The following is an 8,070-nucleotide window of genomic DNA, read 5'->3' as shown; positions in this document are numbered from 1 at the left end:
GGCAGGATTTGATTAACTTCAACAGCTTATGATCAAATAGATAAATGTATAAAATACGTGACATAAAGAAAATATATGGTACTTACCGAAGGGGAGGAAGGAAGTCCAAAGCTCAATAGAGCTAATGTTATGTATGAAATGTTTTAATACAATGAATGTATTGGAATGTATGTCTGATGAAAACTAATAAAAATTTAAGTTGAAAAAAAAAGAAGAAGAAAAAAGAAATTGTGACACATGGCTACAATCCTGTTCATGTTTACTCATAAGTAAGTTCCAGTAAGTTCAACGGAAAAGTTCAGAGGCCGTATGTGTCTGAAAAACAGTTGCTGGAAACCGCAGAAGCTGAGAGTGCAGTTGCACCCGGGTCCTGCTTCCCACTCGCATGTAGCTGGCCACTGAGTACAGGATTGGGAACAGCTGTGACGTCACATGAGACCCTTTTAACTATAGCTGCCACATAATAACCCAGAAACCTCAGCATGCCAATCATGCGCTCCACGTTCCTTCTGGGTCAATTGATTGGTTCTTCTATCCATCCCATGATCTCAGCTTCCAAGATGTAGTGTATAAAGTTCTTCTGTGACTTGATCATGTGATGAGCGGCTGGTCTTTATCTAGGATGTGGCTCCTCTGCTGCTGTCATTAGCAGAGCCTCTCACTCTTCCTGCCCTCCGAGGAAAGATCAGCTCAACTCCAGCAATGCAGAACCAGGGGTCTCAAAGAACGATCCTAACAACCTCTCCACCGAGGACAGTGACCTTCTCCAGGATAACTACATTTAGTGCTTCCCATAGGCTGGCCTGGTAACTTGCTTCCAATGATTTGGTGGTTTCTGACAGGGGATACATCTGGGATGCACAGCTGTTGGCTGGAGGATTGGTACCCAGTGGCTGAAAAAATGTGACTTTGGGGGATTTTAAAACTTTTGAAAACTGCAGGTTGATGCTTTTAATATCTAATGCATCTAGGAAATAGAAATGCTTTCCCCACATTCACTGCTGTGGCAGTCATAGGTAAAGTGCTTTGTTGGAAATCTTGCTATTCTTGTTGCTGCGCTGCACCATTAATGGAAGTGCACTTTGCAGCGTAGCATAGGCCAAAGAGAGAGGGGAGCTCTCTGCCCCAAGGAATTTACCATCTAGGCTGAAAAAGTGTGGGAGTCAAGCAACAGGGTAAGAGAAGAAAACTGGAAGAAGGGAGGAATGAAAGAGGCATGGGTAACAAGGCAAGGGTTGGGGTGAGAGACTGTAAACTGCTGGTTTTTGGTGTTGCTCAGAAACATTTCCATTTCTTAAATGTACCTTGCACTAGCCTCTTTCCTCCAGCTTGTGAAATTAAATCTTTGGAACATAATAATTCGTGCACAAAGTTTCACCCAATGCTCACACAATTGCTGGAGCATAGAGATGAATGCAGCCCCTTCTGTCCAGAATGTGTGTACAGTAATGAGTCTGAGTCCATCTGTGCAGCCTTGGTTGGATGTTAGGAAAGCTACCCATAAGTCACCTGTGCCTGTCCAGTGCTCACTTGGGAAAGCAAGCATATGCAAAGCAAGTTGATGGTGTATTAAAAAGCCGGGGGGGGGGGGAGCTGGCTGGGAATGTTTGAAAGCAAAGAGAGGTGTGAGCCTTGTTAGTGGCTGGGATTGGGTTTGCACTATCTTAACACTGGAGCACTAATGCTCAGCATCTTGAATTCACTGAAGAAATGGGAGGGTTTGGGGAATGGGACCAGAGGGGAGGGAATCTTTCAGCTAGAAATGTAAATTCCCAGAGGTACGAAGAACCAGTCACTTCCAAATTATGTGCCACTGAAAGGTCATTCTGGTGAATACCAGGCTCCTTAAAGGCTTGTTATGAGAGAGAAGCACAGCTGTCCTGTTGGGTGCTAGTGCCAAGTGAGGGAATGCTGCTTTTGTGCACCCCTTGTTTGAGTGGGACCCATCCGGAACAACAGATGCAAAAAATAAACCAGAAATAGGACTAGCCCCTTGGGTTGCACAGTGTCAGCTGGCTCCCAGGCTTGCTGCTTGCTCACCAGTGACACATTATTTTTCTTTCTAGCAAGATGCTGAGCGACGCAGAGAATATGAAGCTGTTTGGGCCGTGCAGTCAGATGCATGGACACAATTATAAAGGTGAGGTGGTCTGAATAACTTTGTGGGTGATCCTGCTTATTTTTAACACCACCACGGGGTAGAGGGTAGAGCAGCTGTTGAAAATTTATTTGGGGGTTTCCACCTGAATTTTCTCTTGACAATTCGAGCCTCCCGGTAGTCCTGCAATTCTCTCCATCTGTTGTGCAGATACATAGTGGAACAGCAGAGGCTGGATATATTTGTCTGTTACATGGCTTGAATACATAGTCAATCCCCATAAGGTTCCTCATGCCAGTAAATGGCCAGGGATAGAATCACAGAGCCTAGGATTTGAAGAAGAGTAGAGAACCTCCAAATCGAATGGCGGGAGCCTAAACACAGCTGAGAGGTGGTGGAACAAGAGGTTGAGTGCTTTGGAATCACTCTTGGAAGGTGAATCAGGGGTGAACAATGGGGCCAGGTGGACTAAAATGGAAATAGCACCAGGTGACAGTGCATTAAGATGTGTTTGCAAAGTTGGGTTGGAATAAGTCAGGATCAAGGTAACCAGGAGGAACTTGGTAAGATGGAGAATTTTCAGAGTTAATTAATAGCCTGGAAGCAAAACAGACGTCTGTTGTTTCAACCACCATTGCATCCATTCACCATTCAAAGGATGTATGTGTTAGCTGCTGTATCAGCTTAATTTTCTTTGTTCAGCTTTGTGCAAGTTCACATTTTGACAGGTTTGCCTTGAGATTCCAACACTGTCCCCATTCCAGAACAAGCAATAAAGGAGGATCTGCAGACATTGCTGGTCTTGGAGAGTTAATTGTTTTCTTCTTCTCTTCTAGTTGTGGTAACTGTCCATGGAAAAGTAAGTAAAACCATGGGTGGCGTAGGGAAGAAACCATGAGTAGCTAGGTGTGACTGGCAGACTCAAGAGGTGTTTTGGCTCATTTGTTCTTCTATGAACATCATTCATTCCACTACAACCTGCTCATCACTGAATTATCATGAAAAATGGAGAATGCCAAAATTATATTTGACCAACAGGCTGGTATTATTCTACAGTACACGTGATGAGAGCTTAACTTACCATCTTCCAGAAAGTCTTCATTATGTGGTTTGAAGGAAAGCACATAAGCTTATAGGGATGTGAGTGGCTCTGTGGTCTAAACCATAGAGCCTAGGGCTTGCTGATCAGAAGGTCGGCGGTTCTTATCCCTGTGATGGGGTGAGCTCCCATTGCTTGGTCCCTGCTCCTGCCAACCTAGCAGTTCGAAAGCACATCAAAGTGCAAGTAGATAAATAGGTACCGCTCTGGCAGGAAGGTAAACGTGTGCTGCTCTGGTTTCGCCAGAAGCAGCTTAGTCACATTGGCCACATGACCCGGAAGCTGTACGACAGCTCCCTTGGCCAGTAAAGCGAGATGAGCGCCGCAACCCCAGAATCGTCTGCAACTGGACCTAACAGTCAGGGGTCCCTTTACCTTTACATATGCTTATGCACACAGAGACAATATTCATATTTACGTTTGCATGAAGACAATGTAATGCACATTTAAAAAGGCAACCCTAGAAATAATTATTGTCATGAAATATAATTACTAAGAGTATTAAAGGCTTGTGATTCAGGAGCCCATGAATGTGCATAATCCTAACATTAAATTGACAGAACATTTGAGGGGAAAGGCATTAGGGTTCTGCTGTTGGTTAGTTGGCTTGTGTTAAGGGTTATATTTATGATATTGTGAGCTGCTAAGTTGCCTAGAACATCTGTCTAGTTGGTGGGTTGCAGCCTCACCTAATGCGGATTGCAGTAGCAACACCTACAACCATACAAATATATGGTATAAAAAAATGTGGGCTTCCAAATGCACGTTTGGGCTAATGATGGATCCCTGGTCTGAAAATGCTAACGTCTACTGAACTAGTCTGCTGGCGTGCTCTGGTCCATGGGGTCGCAAAGAGTCGGACACAACTAAATGACTAAACTACTATTACTACTACAACAACAGAGCTAGAGGCTTTTTTCGCATAGACACCATGTATATCTAAATTTATTATTTTGATTAACCACCAAGAAGTTCTCCTACGTGATCCAGACTGAATAGGCAGCTCCCAATTCATTTTGGAGCTTGCAAGTTCGATTGTACCCAATGGACCTTTTTTCCACCCCACTATTAGCTATTATATTGATAACCTGTAACCGTAAGAGCCAAGTCTCTAACTCTGAGTGGTGTTGCCACATTAGTCCATTGCTGCAGCTTTGGTGACACCTCAAAGGCAAGCAGCTTTATTGTGGCATAAGCTTCCACCTGCAAAGCCCACATCGTCCGATCATAGAGATTGTGGACCATGCTTTAAAAAAATGTTGAAGGTTGCACACGCATGTCATGAGGCAGCCATGATAAACTAGACACAAAGTTCTGGGTCATTGGGAGTGCCATGCAGAAGGCTCTGAGACTAATTCCAATAGACTTCATGCCCACACCCTCCAGCGGGGAGTGGGTCGCCACTAACCTCTGGGTCATGCCTGGGTATATTTGACTATAATGTGCTGGCCAGCTCCCAGACTTTTCTTTCCTAGATGGCTGCAGAAATTCTCCAGCGGCCATCAGGAATTCAAAGTGCAAATTGTATTCCCACAAAATCACCTGTCCATAGATTGCTGAGATGCCCACTGATCTTCTTTCTAGATTGATCCCACTTCTGGGATGGTGATAAATCTGGAGGAGTTGAAAGCATTCATGAAGGTAAAGATGCTGGATTGTGCCTGGGTGATTTTTGGCTGAAACTGTAAACACAAAGGGGAGGGCAATGGTTCTCTAGCCCAAATCTGCTCAGCACTTCCCAGCTTTCCAACTCTCATAAGGTTGATGACTGCTGTTTATTAGAAAAAGACCTCACATAACCCAGCTTTCATTCTGAGAGCGCAAGCGGTCAATCACAAAGTCTGTTCAAGGACTTGCAAACCAGCAGCTGGCATGTCTGTTTGAAATGCAAACTAAAACCTTTTGCAATTTCAGTCAGCCTAGTGAGCCATCTATTTTTATTTTGCCTTGCGGGGAAGAAGAGAGGGAAGGACATTGGAGAAATGAGCATATACTAAGAATGTCGGAAGAAAACTATTCAGTCAGATGAAAGGTTCCATCTGTTTTAGCAATTCTTGTTTCCCAGAGTGACTCTACCAAATGTCCCAATGGGAAACATGTAAGTAAGACATGAGGATAACCGCCTTTTCTAGCTCATGTTCCCAAGCATGCTGAACCTGAAGGTAACATATAGCCATCATAACTAGTAGCTTTAAAAGCATCCCAATCTAGGGACCATCATTGTATCTTGTTGCAATGAATTTCATGTTAACTCAGGGAAATGTTTGGCCTACCAGACATGGCTGATAGGAGTTGCAGTTCAGCCACACCTGGAGAGCCAAAGGTTCTCCACCCCCGAGTTAACTCATATGTGCATAAGGGAAATAACAATTATTTTAACAATCCTGCTATGCCACAAAGTAAAACTGATTAATCAAAATATTGCTGTTGGTTTGCTTGCTTTTCAAAGTACCAAGGAATAGGTTCAGCAAAAAAACTCTTCTGTGATACAGGGCCTTGCATGTATTTTGCAGTCATACCACACAAATTCATAATTTGGTGCTGAACATAAAGTTCAGCATTCTAAGACCCAGTTTTTTAAAATAAATAAATGCTGGTTCCTATCCTTTGTGGCCCTATTAGGCTTGAATATATTTGGTGAACTCTCCAAAGTTAAAGCAGAGGGGGAGGAGGAGATTGGGGGTAACATTTTCTTCCACTGATGATAAGAATTCGATACTCTATACATAGCTTTTTGCCCTGTAGCAAAAATAAAAGCAGAATTCCTCGCACACTGCCCAAAGCCAGCATGGTGTAGTGGTTAAGAGCGGAGGACTCGTAATCTGGTGAAGCGGGTTTGCTTCCCCGCTCCTCCACATGCAGCTGCTGGGTGACCTTGGGCTAGTCACACTTCTCTGAAGTCTCTCAGCCTCCCTCACCTCACAGAGTATTTGTTGTGGGGGAGGAAGGGAAAGGAGATTGTTAGCCGCTTTGAGACTCTTTAAGGGGAGTGAAAGGCGGGATATCAAGTCCAAACTCCTCTTCTTCAAAGCAAGTACTCATATTCATATAGGCTTATATGAATATCCCTATAGGCACATTCATATAGTACGTTCAAACTGAAGAATTAAATTATACTTGGTGTAAGATTTTGGCTTGTCTTGGTGCAGAATTCTTCAACAGAGTTCTGTGGAAACTAAATGAATTTATAATAGTTAACTGCTCTTTGCTACTCACTTCGCATCCTTTGCCTTATCTTGCTTAGTATCCTTTTCTGCCCTTCCCCAGGAAGCCATCACAAAGCCCCTTGACAAAAAGGATCTTGACCGAGATGTCTCCTACTTTACCAACATTGTAAGGTAAGAAACCAGGATGATGCTCACGATAATGATAGTCATATACCTTACCCACTGTCAGTAGTGGACCACGGGGTCTCAAATTTCAGCAGCGCCCTGTGCAACACCAAAATTTGGTGCCCTCCCCCAACCTTCGCCTTCCATTCTACAACATAGTTGCAGTGCCCCCCAAGGCTCTGCACCCAGTGTGATCCCTGTGAGGTTCCTGGGAGGGTTATAACAATTTAAAATTCACTATTAAAAAGAGTTAAAACAAATCACAGGAATAGTTCAACTGTGTTCAATTTTTGTCCAGCTCTCACATCTTTTATTAAAGCCTCAGCAAACCACTCGCCACTTTCTCTTGTGTTCCTCTAAGTCGCATGCAAGAAAGATGCAGACAAGCCTAATGCCCTGATTCTGTCTCTGTCAAATCTCCAGCACAACCGAGAATCTCGCTGTATTCATCTGGGAGAACCTCCAAAAGCACTTGCCTGCAACGGCTCTTCATAAAATAAAACTCTACGATACAGATGAGAGCAGCGTTGTCTATAGGGGAGAAATGCCAGCTCCATCGACTGTCGTGAACGCCTGCAAAATGCCCCCCACAGATGACCAAAGGAAGCTTTGTAGCAGTCCTAAAAATATGTAACTGCTGGTCACGATTGCGCCCTTCCTGCCATGTGCTCCATTTGTGGGCTTGGGGAAAATCCACTGATCCTTCACAGGTTACAAAGTCTGAACCCACAGGCATGTCCAGCACTTACATGTATTCATGCGCACACTGCCAAGGGGTTTAGAATCTTTGGCTAGAGTTATGATGTGCATCCATTATGAGTGAATTTTCCTCTAACCCAATGCTCACAAGAGGTTCGTATACAAAAGTAATAAAAAAAGTTTGGTTTATGATACGGAATGAAAGTGAGAGAATATATAACTGCTGCTTCAGACAGCAAAATTTAAATTTAAGCAGCCAGCAAACCCTACAGTACATAGACACCTTGATTTAAAGAGTGAAAGAATCCCTAACTATTCTCAAAAGCCTACAGAAAGTGAGTGGAAAGTGACAATTTTGCCACTGAACCCCACGCTAATAGCAAGTCAAGGAATGAAGAGGGAAGAGTATACCTGTACTTAAGGGCAAAACATATGATGTAAAGAGTGTGACTAGGTTCGTTATTGGACCTTGGAGCACTAACAAACCACTGAGAATATGAGGTTTTTGTATTAATTTTAGCCAGTGCAATCTAATGAAAACGGGAAGCGGGCTTTGAGAGGAGCGATTTCTATAACTCCAATAGTTTGATTGTTCTGTTGTTTCTTCCCAAAATTTCCCATTTTGTTTATTCTGCTTAATTAAAAGTTGAAAAAGTATAATCCTAGTGAGCAATGACTAAACTGGTTCTCCTTCTTTGCTTCCTTGTTATCGTGGCATTTTGCCTGGTAGCAAGCATTCTTTAACGGGAGATGTTGATTAGATTTTACCGGTAACTAGATTACATGTACTGATCTTTATTCAAGGTATTAGGAGCTCAGGAGTCTTCCAGGGCATGTTTGAG

General features: G+C 43.3%; 1 protein-coding gene across 2 annotated transcripts; it reads left to right on the top strand.

The window, feature by feature from the left end:
* Nucleotides 1–134: 134 nt before the first annotated feature.
* On the top strand, nt 135–7,420 carry LOC308464361 (6-pyruvoyl tetrahydrobiopterin synthase-like). 2 transcript variants are annotated; one of them, XM_080983729.1, is made up of 6 exons: nt 532–806; nt 2,067–2,140; nt 2,935–2,957; nt 4,782–4,838; nt 6,465–6,535; nt 6,953–7,420. In XM_080983729.1, exons 1-6 carry the CDS (start codon nt 703–705, stop codon nt 7,161–7,163), a joined length of 540 nt encoding a protein of 179 aa, XP_080839855.1. In that variant the 5' UTR covers nt 532–702; the 3' UTR covers nt 7,164–7,420. The 2 variants fall into 2 exon arrangements, with proteins under 2 accessions (XP_080839856.1, XP_080839855.1); XM_080983730.1 differs by lacking the exon at nt 4,782–4,838 and having other exon boundaries at nt 135–806.
* Nucleotides 7,421–8,070: the final 650 nt, after the last annotated feature.

This window comes from Podarcis pityusensis (assembly GCF_964106645.2).
Source record: "Podarcis pityusensis genome assembly, chromosome: 15".
Taxonomy (NCBI): Eukaryota; Metazoa; Chordata; class Lepidosauria; order Squamata; family Lacertidae; genus Podarcis; species Podarcis pityusensis.
Note: the sequence above shows the minus strand (reverse complement) of the source record. Positions and strands in the feature narration are given on the sequence as shown.

Bases quoted from the DNA above. Each gene is read 5' to 3' on its own strand.
- LOC308464361 (XM_080983729.1), top strand. From the start codon at position 703: ATGCAGAACCAGGGGTCTCAAAGAACGATCCTAACAACCTCTCCACCG. The intron at 4,839-6,464 runs GTAAAGATGCTG...GCCCTTCCCCAG, and splicing joins AGTTGAAAGCATTCATGAAG to GAAGCCATCACAAAGCCCCT. The intron at 6,536-6,952 runs GTAAGAAACCAG...TCAAATCTCCAG, and splicing joins TACTTTACCAACATTGTAAG to CACAACCGAGAATCTCGCTG.